We start from the raw sequence: 14,941 nt of genomic DNA, 5'->3' as shown, positions 1-14,941 counted from the left end.
TAAAAATAGTCATTGTTTTATTTCTTTCAAATCACATGGAATAAAGGCACATTTACTGTCATCATTAGCATATGGTACTAAAGGTGTTTGAGAAGGGTCTGATGCAGTATCCTCAAACTCGCCAATGATATTAACCATAGAACCACCTTTCAATTCTCTACTTTTCTTCATAGTTGATATTAATCTAGATTGACGGGACTTAATCCAATTTGTTCTTCTTGTTCATAGATAATATCTCTCATTGTGATGCTTGATCTTAAAGCTTTGTCTTTCTTGTTTGCCATAACACTATAACAACTATAGAAAGTGCGTAAGATAAAATCTCAAGGCCAAAGCTCAAAGATATGTAGTTTATAGTTGATACGTGAAAGAAGAAATAGAAAAATCTCCCATCTAAACTAACAATTGTAATATTTTTGCATGAAAGCAGTATTAGCATGCATACCAATTGGATATAGTAATCCATTCAAGTAGAACAAGCAGTGTTAAGCAGAAAAGAACAAGCGCATTCAAAGCAGAAATAGCAGAACAATATTATATAGTGCTGGATCTGTAAGACCCAAAACTTTTAAAAAGTCTTATTATGAATTAATTTCAAATCATATATTTATCTACAGTTGAATTTCAAAAATCATGTTATTAAAGATTATTAAAGTAAATTTTCAAATAATTGAATTTGAAATAAATTAAGATCAACTCTTACTAAAATCCAAAATTCAAACTACATTAATTTATGACAAAAATAGTCATTGTTTGAGAATACACATACACAAGTAGAAAATTAAGGTATTATCAAATTCAAGAATGAAATACACATACACAAGTAGGAAATTAAAAATAGTCATTGTTTTATTTCTTTCAAATCACATGGAATAAAGGCACATTTACTGTCATCATTAGCATATGGTACTAAAGGTGTTTGAGAAGGGTCTGATGCAGTATCCTCAAACTCGCCAATGATATTAACCATAGAACCACCTTTCAATTCTCTACTTTTCTTCATAGTTGATATTAATCTAGATTGACGGGACTTAATCCAATTTGTTCTTCTTGTTCATAGATAATATCTCTCATTGTGATGCTTGATCTTAAAGCTTTGTCTTTCTTGTTTGCCATAACACTATAACAACTATAGAAAGTGCGTAAGATAAAATCTCAAGGCCAAAGCTCAAAGATATGTAGTTTATAGTTGATACGTGAAAGAAGAAATAGAAAAATCTCCCATCTAAACTAACAATTGTAATATTTTTGCATGAAAGCAGTATTAGCATGCATACCAATTGGATATAGTAATCCATTCAAGTAGAACAAGCAGTGTTAAGCAGAAAAGAACAAGCGCATTCAAAGCAGAAATAGCAGAACAATATTATATAGTGCTGGATCTGTAAGACCCAAAACTTTTAAAAAGTCTTATTATGAATTAATTTCAAATCATATATTTATCTACAGTTGAATTTCAAAAATCATGTTATTAAAGATTATTAAAGTAAATTTTCAAATAATTGAATTTGAAATAAATTAAGATCCTTATTCAATTTTATAATTATTGAGTTATTTTCCATATTTAAATTATAACATTAGTAGTTATGAAATAATGAGAATTTTATATGATTTAATTCAAATAGTTAATATTTTTATAATTCGATACTTTAAGTTTTAAAAATAAAGGAAATTAATCTTAATATCTTATAATTTTGTTTAAGGTATTTGATTTTAAATTAAATAGTATTTTAGTATAACAAATGATATTTTAAAGTAATTTTTAAGGATTTTAATTAGAGTTCAAATTAATATTTTATGTCCCAATTTTTTAATTTACTACTTGATAAATTCCAATTTTGTGGTTTATCTTGTGCTTAATTTGGGGGATTTTATCACCTTTTCTCACATTTATTCAATGAAATAGCATGGTTTTGCAATTCTCCCTTATTTTTGCTTAAATGTGAAAACATGCTTTTTAGGCCTTTAAATTGGTGATTTTAATTCACTTTAATTCCATTCGATGCCTTGATGTGTTTGTTGAGTGATTTCAGCTCATAAGGCAAGTGTTGGATGGAAGAAGTGAGGAGAAAAGCATGCAAAGTGGGAGAACTCATGAAGAAATAAAGGAACCGCAAAGCTGTCAAGCCTGACCTCTTTGCACTCAATCAACCATAACTTGAGCTACAAAGGTCCAAATGAGGCGGTTCCAGTTGCGTTGGAAAGCTAACATCCGGGGCTTCGAAATGATATAAAATTTGCCATATGTTACTTCGCGTTCAGGGGAGCGCACGCGCCATGTACGCATGCGCGCCGATGCTGCTCGTGGCCCACTAAAGATGAAATCGCTTGGGGCGATTTCTGAAACACTTTGGGCCCAACCCAACTCATTTCTGATGCTATTTCATGCAGAATTCAAGCTTGGGCAAGAGGGGAGCAATTGTTTGAAGTGTTAGTATCATGTAAAGTAGTTTCTAGAGAGAGAAGCAAACAACGTCGTTTCACCAGTATTCAGCGTTGAATGTCAATTCATCACTCCGTTTGTCGAGTCACTATTGAAAAGCGTTTGAGGGACCATTATAGTACATAGAGATCAATCTTGGAAACAATAATAGCGCAATTGAAATTTCAAAAACTAAATCCATACATGACATAAATACTCTAATTGATGGAAATAAGAAGGTTAAATGTTGTTTGGATTTGTAATTTAAAATCGGACAATGTGTGATTTCTTTTTAGTAAGTTTGGCATTTCGTATAAGTTTAGCAATTCTAAGAAAATATAGTTATAATTCATTCTAATTCTATTTTTTTTATTATTGTTCACGGTATTCTCTAATTTGACTAGTAAAGGATTAATTTACTGCGAATTTGAGTTCTATTTAAAAGATTGTCATTAATTAATAAATTACTACATATATAAAACGAGATTAAATAAATAATTATGTTTTTAAATATAACAATACATAATAAGATACATGTATACATTTTTTGTATCAGTAATATATTAAGATCAAATTTATAAAGTAATATTATTAAAATAAGCGCAATATTTTAGTTAATTTAGGACATTTTAATACGTGTAGGTGCATCTTATGTCCTTATTCGCACATTACTCTCTTCAGGACAAAATTCTCACATTTTTTTTTTTCGTTTTTGAATATTTCAAATAGAAAGAGAAGAAAGCGACACGTGGCCCTAGTTTCCCTGTAGGTGGAAAGAAAAAACTGTTATATATGGTGTGCCTCCTTGACTCAGCCACCAACCATGGCACCCTAACCATTCAATCCTCTCACCAACAACTTCATCATTCTCCACCCATTTCCATTTTCTCTCACTCTCTAACATACACCACTGCAAACACAGTATTACACTTCACTCACAGTCACTGTGCGTGTACCGCTACTCCCACTTGCATAAATCACACAGTAGCAACCCCAACAGTACATGATCCACGCCACACCATGGCTTCCGCCTGCGTCAACAACATGGGACTCGTCCCGCCGCCCGAGAACTTCTCCTACGGCAGCTGGCTCAGTCCCCGTCTCTCATTCAGCAAAGAGGAACCTTCTGGATCCAAGTCATCAGACCCGATCCACGACCCGGATCCAGAACCCGACTTCGAGTTCCGCGGTCTCGACGGACCCCCCGCTGCGATGCTCTCCGCCGACCAGCTCTTCTCCGACGGGAAGCTCGTACCCCTCAACCTACCATCCCTAAACAGCACCACCACTACCAACCACAAAAACAACCCCTCCTCATCGCCGGAAACAACCAACATTCGCCGGAGACTCGATTCCTCCTCCTACTCCGCGGCCGGCGACTCACTCACCGGCGCGGATCCTTACCTCTTCTCTCCTAAAGCCCCGAGATGCTCTAGCCGCTGGAGGGAGCTCCTCGGCCTCAAGAAGCTCTACCAAAGCACAACCGTTTCATCTAAAGCGACGACGTCGTCGTCTTCGTCATCTAAATCATTGAAACTCTTCCTCCACCGTGGCGCCGCCTCGAAAACGACGTCGTTTTCCTCCGAAAACGCGCCGTTGCTGACGAAGGACCATTCAGATTGTGAATCCCTCTCAATCTCTTCCTCACGCCTCTCTCTATCATCCTCTTCCTCGGGCCACGAGCACGAAGAGCTTCCACGACTCTCATTAGACTCCGAAAAACCAAACCCTAACACAAACCCGAACCCGATCTCGCTCCATCGGAACCCGAACCACCCACGGATCCGGCTCGTAAAGCCCCGGGCGAACTCATTCGACGCGAAACCGGGATCTTCGGACCCGCACACGACGAACCGGGTTGGCCGGAGCCCGATCCGAAGATCAGAATCGGGTCCCGGAGCTTGCAGTAGGGGCGTGTCGGTGGACAGCCCGCGGATGAACTCTTCTGGCAAGATCGTGTTCCAGAGCTTGGAACGGAGCTCAAGCAGCCCAAGCAGCTTCAACAATGGCGGCCCAAGGTTCAAGCAGAGGGGAATGGAGCGGTCCTACTCCTCCAACGTTAGGGTCACTCCAGTTCTCAACGTTCCGGTCTGTTCTCTCCGTGGCAGTTCGAAATCCGGTTCGGTTTTCGGGTTCGGGCAGCTTTTCGGTTCACCACAGAAGAAAGAAGGTGGTTCAGTTGGCAATAATAATGTTGGAGGAGGGAGTAAGGGTAGGAACCGTTGCGATCGAAATTGAGTCAAATGACACAAAACAAAGAAAAGTAAATGAAAAGAAAAGGCGAAAAGAGAGGGTAACAGTTGCTTAGGGTTTAATTTTTATTTTGATCCTTTTTTCTGGTCCTTTTTTTTGTTACTTCTACTAATTAATCTGTGTTGTTTTTTTGGTTCTTCTAATGTTTGGAATGGAGATATTGCAGGGTATTGGTGATTGATTCGGAGAGGGGGAAGGGACTAGTTGCTTTTTTTTTGGTTGTTTTTAATTAACAGGAGCCTTAGATTCATGTAAATAATGGTCAATTTTAGATGATGCTGATAATTATGATGATGTTTTTCCTGTTTTTGTTTCTAACTTTGTTGAGATTTTTCCAGTGCAATTCTATGGCTGCTGCTTGTAATTTTTTCTGACCAGGAACACATGGAATGGAATCTACAAATTCTCTTTTGCTCTTTCTTTTTGCTAATTTATTTACTAAATGTGAATTTTTATTTTGTATTTTCTTTTTAAAATATTCAAGATCTGTAGACTGTAGTAGTATACAGTAGTAGCATCATGTTGTGCTTATCTAGTCTGTCCGCATCTAAGTTTTTTTTTACAGTTTTTAATTGATCTTTTCCTTTTAAACATATTTTTTCCTTTAGTTGTTTTTAGTGTGTGAAGTTTTGGGAAATGATGCTAAGATTCAAACAAAGGCGCCAGCTCTGCTGAATTATTTTATTGCACGTCAGTCTGATCCCAAACCTTCATGTCTACTACTATTTTATTTTTTTTACAGTGTTTGCATTCAAACTCGATTATTTACGTATGCTAAATGACAAATATTATATATATATATTGGGATTTTATTTTAGTGGTAGAATTTACTCACTGGGCTGAGTGGTCGGTGGTCCACACATGAGCTGAGTGTGTGACCTTGATGGAAGATTCAATTGAGGTGGGTCAAGTTTCTTTACTTTTAATCAAAATGTGTACTTTGATTGGGGACATGGTATAAGTTCCCAGAAGGGATTACCATCCTTCAATGAATAATTTAACATGATCTCACCATTAAGTTTACTTTTTGTGTGTGTCCCAAGATCTTGGTGGATGGATGGGAGAACATCCACAAATTTGGTCATCTTTGTTCTCACATGTTTGTTTTTCATTTTTATCTTTTTGATAAAATTGTTTCACTTCAATCTCCCATTGAAGTGAAAAGATCTAACACCCAAGAGACATGATTATCCTGGTATGGGTCCATCTCTAATTAGATATGGTAGGTCCACTTGCTGTGTGCTGCAAAGCAATATATATGCTATCCAAGTGCATTATTGAAGGATATAATGTTCAAAAGTTCATTGCCTTTGGACCCCTTCTCTTCTTTATCTTATTCTCCCCTTTGTGATGGAAATGGTTTCTTGTTCCGTGGTACTATGGGGCTAGACATGGTATCACTTGATTAACATTGAATTAGACCTTATCTAGTTAGTTGCCTTTATTGATTCACCATTCATGAATAAGCTTCCACATATCAATTCCTACCCGTTTGGAAGATTTTGAACGCTTCCTTTCCCTCTCCTACAGGACTTGGACAATAGACATCAACCTAACAATTCTCAACAAAAGAAGCCATATAAAAGAAAACAAAAATACAAGGAAAGGAAAATCGTAATCACTCTTCAATGTTTCTCAATGGCATTTTTGAACAGAAATATGCTAAAAGCCTAAAACCACGTGGCTAACATGTTGCCACACTTTTGAGCCTACCCACCGTAAGCCAGATCACATGTGGATGGTTCTGCGGGGTTTAATTATTTAATTGAGTAATTTCATATTCGGCTCTATGTATAATGAATGATAATGAATGATGACAGTATTGGTAATAAATTTTAATCAGTACTCTTCTTTTAAATCTACACAATGCAATCTATACAAATCGGATTATAAAATGAATCTTGGCTCGTTAATGACACCCTTATAAGAATGTTTTCGAGTAACTTGTTAATATAATAGATAATTCTTTAGTTATAAATGAATTCTTAACTCTTTTTTTCACACTTAATTTCTTAGCATGTTATAACTTATACGTATTATTGTTCTTCCACTAGTTATGCCTTTACTCATCGAAATAAAAAGCAAAATGTGAATTATCAATTATGTGCATACTAATATCGTTTGTAAAAGGTCTTTTCGTTTTTATTTTATTTTATTAAAACACTAACGTGGATGGGATCATAGCTTATCATCGCGAATATTAATTTTTTAATTGTGTAAAAATATTTATATGGTCCAAACACGAGTTCGTTTTGCACAAAAATCTCATTTGTCATTGTCCAGCAGAGGGTGCCGTGGTATTTGTCTAGCGGAGTCCCGTCCCATCTTTCACTTGCGCATGCTTTGGGGTTTGGGCTTAGGGTTGGCGCTATGCGGTGGCTATGGAAACTAATCCCCACTATTGATTTGACATCTTTGCATCCATGGCATAGGTACATAGCATTAGAACCTATGAATCATTTTGTTGGGTTGTATAGCTTTGCAAACTAGTAGCATTGTAGCATAGCTAGTAGATTTGCAACTTTCAAGCCTATAATTGTAGCTCATCGACACCAAAGTAAGCCGTAAGATACCCAACCTACCTTTGGCTGCTCATAGATAGCATATGCAGTGCTAATGCCACATTGCATTGCAGTAATGGATTTGTTAACTTATAGTTCCCTACTCAAATTTTTTTCTGGGTTTTAATCAAGCTCAGATTTTGATGCACTATATGATATGATACGGGTGTGGTGTTTGACCAGTCATAAGTGGTGGTACTCCTATTATACCACCCATCACATTTGTTCCCATTCGAGTTTGGGCTTTGTGACAACGTGAAAATGGATGCACCTGCCGTCACATCTTTTGATAATATATAGTTATTTTGCTTCGGGGTATATTGGTGTGTCTCAATACGGCAGCATCACAAGGGGGGCAGTTGTGTCCTTTCACCATTGGAGGAAAATGCTGTGGCCTTTGTAATGTGGCCTGTGGGGTCACTTCACTACCCTAAATGAAACCCGGTATCCAAAATAAACCCTGGATTCTTGCCAAGTTTGCTCATTAAATCCCCGTTCTTAATTGCCCCATGGAAGCCCTGGTCAGGATGGTGTGATGTGACTTATAATAGTTTGGTTCTTTTGGTTAGTGAGCTCAACTTTGTCATTACTTTCTCTTCACTTTATATAGGATTGAGGATACGTGCAATCATGTCCATCTTGCGAGGTAAATCAGCTGAAAAGCAGCCCCAGGGGAAATTAATGGAAGAGAACAACAATGTCTAACCCAGTAACAGAGGCCCCCCCCACAACTGATTAAATATTCAATAAGGGAGCGTATAGTTTCTTTGTTACGTAACGGGGGCGCGTATTTAAAGCGTGATCTTGGTGATCCGATTCTGTGTCACATAGCATATATAATACAACTTGGGTTTTGTTTGCAATTAAATAATTAAAGAGCCTGCCTGCAAAAGGCTGAAGAGAGTTTTGGGGCATCAAAGAAAGAACGTGCTAATGCACAGTCCGGGGCCTCTACATAGATTCCCCTTCCTCCAATACCTTCGACCCTATCATATGCATCACTGCCCCCCTAAACCTTTCTCTCTCTTGTATACGGAGAGTGTGGGTCATTTTACAAAAAAAGGCATGAGAAAGCGTGGGTGGCTGGGTGCTCTTGCTAAAATGCCAACGGCTAAGAAAAACGGGTGGGGTTGGTTGGTATCTAAGATGAGGAAGACAGACAAATAATTAATAATATCTTCATGGTAAAGCTATATATTAGTTAACATGCAAGTGATTAAATTAATCAAATTAGTACTATTATTAATTAGTCCTTTTCACTTTCCACAAACTTTTCTTTTTGACATAGAATTTGGGAAAAGATATGGCTTGACTTGGGAATATATCCCTATCCTTCATTTTGATCTGCATTCCAGTGTCTTTCTTTACCAGATTCAAGACCAAGTGCATGGATGATGTTTTATTAATAGAATAATGCTTATTTCCTATATGAAGTACGTACTACAGTGTGGGGGCATGTGAACTACAGAGGTCACATCACAGTATCTATATGAGCTGGACTGTGAAGTATAATTTGTTGTTGTTATGTATGCTAGAGTATGCAATAAACAGTGATGGGTTTGGGTCCCTTTGGAATTTTGTACACCATGGACAACTTTTTACGGTTTTACCGCAGATGAATCAGAAGGGTTATTTTTATTTCAGTTTATGCAACAAAGCGACAATAGTAAACCAAGCATAACTGAGGCCAATTGTTCCAAGTAATAAAGATTTGGTAATGCATCCGAAAATTTGCATGCCTCATCAAAATTGTTCGAATCTCCTGCTCCTATATATATGGCTATATGCATTGCACTTTTTTTTATCTTTTTGGTTTTTTTGGGGGGGGGGGACATTGTTTCAGTAGTTCAGGAAAATTAAATGGGCCAATTTGTTACCAACCAACAGGGCATGCTACTTTAGATGGGGCACCTGCAAATAAGCCCCACCGTGTTATGGTTTCCTGTTTTCTTCATTTTATTTCGTTTTGTAGCTGTAGGGAATGAGATGACTGCTTCATGTATTAAAAGGGATACATATGAAAATACAATGACTTGGATTATAAATACCATAAAAGGTGATTAAATTTACAGATCCTTAAATGCAACAAAACTATCTGCAAGCAAATTGAATTGAGTGCAATTACTATACATTTGCAGTATAAAAAATTTTATATGGTCATCCAATTATATACTTGAGTTTGAGATTTTTAAGTAAGAGTGACTGAATCAAAGATTATCCTTCCAGCAAAGAGAGCTAGATCCCAAGGAAGCCTAGTTTAAAGTTATCGCAATTCAATTTAACACAGATTTCATTAGTAAATGAATTATAACTCTTTTTTCTTTATTTTAGAATTTAGATTGTACCAGATTTAACTAACAGGGAGTTAGGGTCATACCGTGTTGCTCTAGGCATGAAGGGAGTTACGATCACGAAACAAGCCATCCTCATCCATATAATGGATCAATGACCGCTTCAACTCCCTTTAGAAGTCTTGATCATACTAAAAAATTAAATATGAAAATCAAAAGTAACTCCTTGATCGTACTGGAAATTAAGCAATAACACTGATGATCAAAAGCAACCTGAATACACACTTGTAATGAATGCCAATTAGGAATCTTTAACTGACACCCATGCAAATACATGCCTAAGAATAATACAACTCAAGGGGTTAAGGGTGCATTACAAAAGTACACGTATGGAGATTGGAGACAATTGAAGTTGATCCAGATGTTGACGTTTCACTCAGAACCTTCAGGGGTTGTCTTCTCTGCAAAATCACAAATGAAACATCTTGGTAAACTACTAAGAATACCGGTCAAAAAAGGGATGAAGGTATACAAATTATTGTAATCAATGCATATTAGGAATCCAATGCTAGTCTATTGTTTGAAGGAGCAAAATGTGGCACAAGCCACCCATAACTGCAAAAATTAGTCTTATAACAAGTACTTAGACAATACTATCCAACTCTACATGTTTCAAAATATCTTATGAAATGTTTGCTTTCCTAGCACCTACAAAGGCATAATCTACACTTTGGTGAATTATCAGTGATCTGAATCAGATAGCCATATGCCTGGCTTTTCTGGTCAGTTTGTCTAGTAGCCTACCCACACCAGTTCAAGGTACCTTTCCTTTTACAGAGACAGTACCTCAAGTCCTTTGGTCCTCGTTAGCATGACATTGTAGACACTAACTAATAGGGATGTCAAATCTTTGGAGGATCTAGCAGGTAATTTAAGCATACAATGCAATCTGACTACTTTCCATATCAAGCCAGAGCAGCCACGAGGCTTCTGGGCTATCTGATATGATTACTATTATCATGGTGAGCTGATTGATCTGTGCTATGTCAGCTATACTGATTGATGACAGTGTTTTTACTCATGGCAAGTACATGTGGGGTTCAAGAGTTTTCTTTCAATAATAAAGCTCAATGATAGAGTAATGGGAAAAAGTTGTCAAGGAACTTTCTCAGTTTCTCTTACCAAAAGGAAGAAGGAAGCAAAGGTAATCCTGAAGTCGTACATGGTAATGCACTTCAGCTAATTTACATGACGCGACAGAAGCATTATTAATCCCGAATATATACAGGCTTTCTATACGTACTTATGTGAAGGGAGTCTTTAGTATTTCATTTATAGAGGGAAAATACATAGTCTTGGGTTCTAATTATCTTTGATGGCTACCAAGCTAGTAAGCATAGACAATCTATTCTCAGAAAACTTGCTTTCTATAGAGAAATCCAGTCAAGATGATATATGTGAATAATAATCAGATTCAAACTAAGAACAATGATAATGCAATGCACAAGAAATAGATGAAAAGATGATATAATATTAGCACTCAGAACAATGATAATGCAATGCAGAAGAAAGAGATGAAAAGCTGATATATTATTAGCACAAATTCTGAATCATTTGAGTAGAGCTACCATGCCCGCAGTTTAAAAGGAGGACAAAATTATAATAGGTCATCTCAGAGTCATCTCATTTTCCATTTTCCATGTTTTTAGCTTTCTAACTACTACAAGTATGTAATACAATGACTTGTAATATAATGTGGAAACTTCTCAAAATAAAAACTGGTTAGGAACAATAAAACTGCATATGATGAAAGGGGATGAATAATTATATATATGAAGGAAAAAAAAAAAAAACGAGGATATATGTTTTTTGTACCTAATCTTTTCGATAAGTTTCAAAATTGCCCATAACGTTTAACTTATTTCAATTTTGTCTCTAGCATTTCTAATATGTTTCAGTTATCCCATTGGGGGTTAGCGCAACGCTATATTGACGTGTTAGTGACACATCAACTTATGATTGTCACGTCATATGATGTGAATGTCCAAGGATAGAATTGAAATATATTTGAAATATTAGAGATAAAATTCAAATAAGCACGTCAATTTATGATTGTCACGTCATATGATGTCAATGTCGAAGGATAAAATTGAAATAAATTAAATGTTACCAATTTGAAACTTTTTGAAAATGTTAAGAGACAAAAATTATACTTTTATCCAAAAAATAAAAAACCAAAACTAGCACTAGTTAATATTAAGAAATGACTATAGAATTGGGCCTCTGGAGACAAGTATATACCATGAGTGGTGCCAATTGACATTATGCGGTCTATGTTATCAATCCGCCCTTGTATGGATTTTAGAAGTAAATTCAGTGATGAAACTCTCTTCCTAATACTAGAAATCTTAGCAGCATGTTGCATTATGAACGGTAAAGGTGCATCTTCAAGTAATTGATCAAGTTCTGCCAAAAGAAAGATGGATTTCGAGTCAGCAAATTGTAGACAGAGATTTAAGAAATGACATTATGGCATGACAGCAAATGGAACCAAAACAGGTATAATACAGAAGCTAGTTTAGCATGCCAACCAAGTGCATATTGCCAAGGAACAAGTTTTTATCATCATGCAGACAAGGTATATGTAAATCTTACTAGAAAATTGAAGTAATATATTATTTTCTTATGCTGTGGAAATATCTAAATCTGATTTCTGGTGCCCTAATCTTCTGGCTTAGTTAATTTTAGTACTGTAGTAGTCCTGCAGAGGATTGACGCTTCATGGTAAAGCATTCACTTAGATCAAATGAAATGTATTCTGGTGTTAGCAATGATAAGGTTAGCAAAGCTATATAAAGCCAGGACTAAAACTAACTTAAACTATCTTCTATTTGCTAAGAGACTTAATTTAACCGATACAAAAATCCATCTTCTGATACTTGTCAGAAGAACAAAAGTATAAAGTACATTAGTACTATAATAACAAGGAAAGATCTAACCATATAAATTAAAACCTTGATAGGCGCTCCATGCCTAGTATAAATTCAGAAAAGGAATAATTTAAAAGTTAAGTTAAAGGAAAACTGCGTAAAGGTAGTTATTCTATTCAAAAGCTTTATATAACCGCAATTGCGTTATTTTTTTGCTTGAAATTTAAAAGACCAAATTATAACAAAAGGGTAATTTTGAGAATATATATTATGACCAAGTGGCATTTTTTTTCCCTGGTAGGAATATATATTGTGTTCAAGTGGCAGTTCTTTTGCCCCAGCCACTTTGTTAGTGATAAATATAAAGATAAAAAAGATTAATACTATGATAACAAGGACAGATCCAACCATAGAAATCATACTTTTGTTGACCCTTGGGAATCTGAATATACTACTGACTTGTTTGGTTTACATTCCTGCAAATGGACAAAGGGGAAAATTACCTTCCTGAGGCAGGCAACTTTGCATGAATATTTGTTTTACTTTCATAAGAAGGCCTTTGGTAAGGTGCAGACCGAAAAACCAGACAGGGGCAAAAGATGATTCATCTTCATATGTTACACACAATATTCTTTATTCCCAGTGTGTATGTAAGATAACAATCATGTCCTAATCTCTCATGCCATTTCTGAGTTTCTAAAATAAAGATTAAAAGAAAATACCGCAACACAAAAAGCCCTCCCCAAGCAGTGAAAGTGCCTAGTTGCCTCACTGTTGTCTTAGGTTTGAGTGATTCCGAGGCAGTCAACATGGCTGAGACATGCACAGTAGTAGTGGACTGACTGTTTCTCTTACAAGTTACAACCTCATAACTAAACCTCAGAACTGCTTCTATAACTAGAGAAGTGGATATTCCTTTATTATGTCCCAGAATCATGCTACTTTTGGTTCAATAGTAGCTTGAAAGAAGAACACTGTTTAGACAGTTAAGAGACAATGTTACTACTTCATTGACCAATTCAGATTTTCACCCATGACAACTCCTTACTGTAACAAAGAAAACAAATGACAATACTTTTGAACTCAACAACCTGTCAATGTACATACACAAAATTGCATCTGAGACACAGGTCACAGAAAACACATTATTTGATTTATCGTTTAAGGCCACACTTGATATTTCTCCCAGATTTACCAAAATCAAATTTGCAATTACACTAATTATCCAAGTGACTGCAAAGTGCAAACTACCAACAGAAGATTAGTATTGATTTTGCATAATTGATAATTTATTATAAAATTTAAACACTAATTACACGACCGTATCAAAATTTAAGTAAGAAAAATATAATTATAACCAAAGCAATATAAATTATAAACGGATTCAATTTCTTAATTCTTATGTCAGGTCGCTAATAATTTTCAATCAATGACTAACACTTGCTATTCTTCAAAATTCGAATCACACGAAGCTTAAAAGATAACGTAACAAACTAAATTAACCAGTTGTAAATTGTAACAACCTCGAGTGAGACGATCGATGGCGGAGGAGAGCTGGTCCTGGCTGCCAAGAGTTTCTCGTGCTCTGAAATCGAAGTCCTTGATGACGGACGAGAGCATCGATGACAATCCCTTCGCCAAAACCTCGGAGCTTCTCTCGAGTGGATCGTCGTCGTCACCGCCGCCGGTGGTGCAGGGCTCTGGTTGATCATGAACCGCGGCCATGCTTCTCTCGCTTTCCTCAGCCAAATCGCGGTGATTGCTGCCGGAGCTAGATTCCATTTCTTGTTCGATGGAGTGATTTGGCGTTCACAACAGAAGATTCATCGGAGTCGCCGGAGCTTCAAGAGTTTCGGCGACGGTGGATTATATCGGAATGTGCAATGGCGGCAGAAGTGGCCGAAGTGGTGGTTTCGCGACGAAAGTATCAGTGGTAAAATGGTCTGTATTGAGTAGTCGTCAATAGTGTTAATATTTTTAGGTAAAAAGACAAGTCGGTTTGGGAAATACCAAAAAGTTACTTTTTTTTTTCAATTTTTGACTTATAGAAAATTACATTAATATATTTGGTACAATATTTTAGATAAATTTTTAACTTTTTAAAAAGTTATTTAAGAATTTTTTTGAAGAAATTAAAAAATGTGACTTCTCCTATTTTCAAAAGTTATTTTATCATTTTTATTTAATATACAACTTTAAAACAATGACTTTCATAATAACTTTCCAAACTCAAAATAATTTATTTAAAAATTAATATTAATAAAAGTCCTTAAATTTTAAACTCCTTTTTCAAAAGAACTTATTTAAGAAGTTTAGCCAAACAGATCCTTTAAGTCTATGACATTTTGTGCGGCACATATTGTCATTTTCGAAGATTAGAAAATATATTTAGTACGGGTGGGCAAAAAAATCTACCTTTTTAAATTTTAAACCACATTCAAACCAAACTATTTAAGTCACCAAAAAAAAAAACTAAATTATTTA

At 35.9% G+C, this 14,941-nt stretch overlaps 2 protein-coding genes across 2 annotated transcripts; one reads left to right on the top strand and one right to left on the bottom strand.

Annotated features, from left to right (window-relative positions):
* LOC107612999 (uncharacterized serine-rich protein C215.13) lies at positions 3,144-5,105 on the top strand. The gene has a single exon (XM_016314814.2). The coding sequence runs from the start codon at positions 3,215-3,217 to the stop codon at positions 4,658-4,660; it is 1,446 nt and encodes a 481-aa protein (XP_016170300.1). The 5' UTR covers positions 3,144-3,214; the 3' UTR covers positions 4,661-5,105.
* Positions 9,729-14,440, bottom strand: LOC107613000. Its single transcript, XM_016314815.2, has 3 exons — positions 13,981-14,440; positions 11,829-11,993; positions 9,729-9,988 (listed from the first exon to the last, which is right to left on the bottom strand). Exons 1-3 carry the CDS (start codon positions 14,237-14,239, stop codon positions 9,960-9,962), a joined length of 453 nt encoding a protein of 150 aa, XP_016170301.1. The 5' UTR covers positions 14,240-14,440; the 3' UTR covers positions 9,729-9,959.

The sequence above is a fragment of the Arachis ipaensis genome, chromosome B08 (assembly GCF_000816755.2).
Source record: "Arachis ipaensis cultivar K30076 chromosome B08, Araip1.1, whole genome shotgun sequence".
Taxonomy (NCBI): domain Eukaryota; kingdom Viridiplantae; phylum Streptophyta; class Magnoliopsida; order Fabales; family Fabaceae; genus Arachis; species Arachis ipaensis.
This window is presented reverse-complemented; position numbering and strand designations above follow the sequence as displayed.

Coding starts and splice junctions, on each gene's coding strand:
- LOC107613000 (XM_016314815.2), bottom strand. CDS start 14,239: ATGGAATCTAGCTCCGGCAGCAATCACCGCGATTTGGCTGAGGAAAGC. Junction 11,994..13,980: donor CATCGATCGTCTCACTCGAG/GTTGTTACAATT, acceptor TTCTTTTGGCAG/AACTTGATCAATTACTTGAA. Junction 9,989..11,828: donor GTCAATTGGCACCACTCATG/GTATATACTTGT, acceptor GTGATTTTGCAG/AGAAGACAACCCCTGAAGGT.
- LOC107612999 (XM_016314814.2), top strand. CDS start 3,215: ATGGTGTGCCTCCTTGACTCAGCCACCAACCATGGCACCCTAACCATT.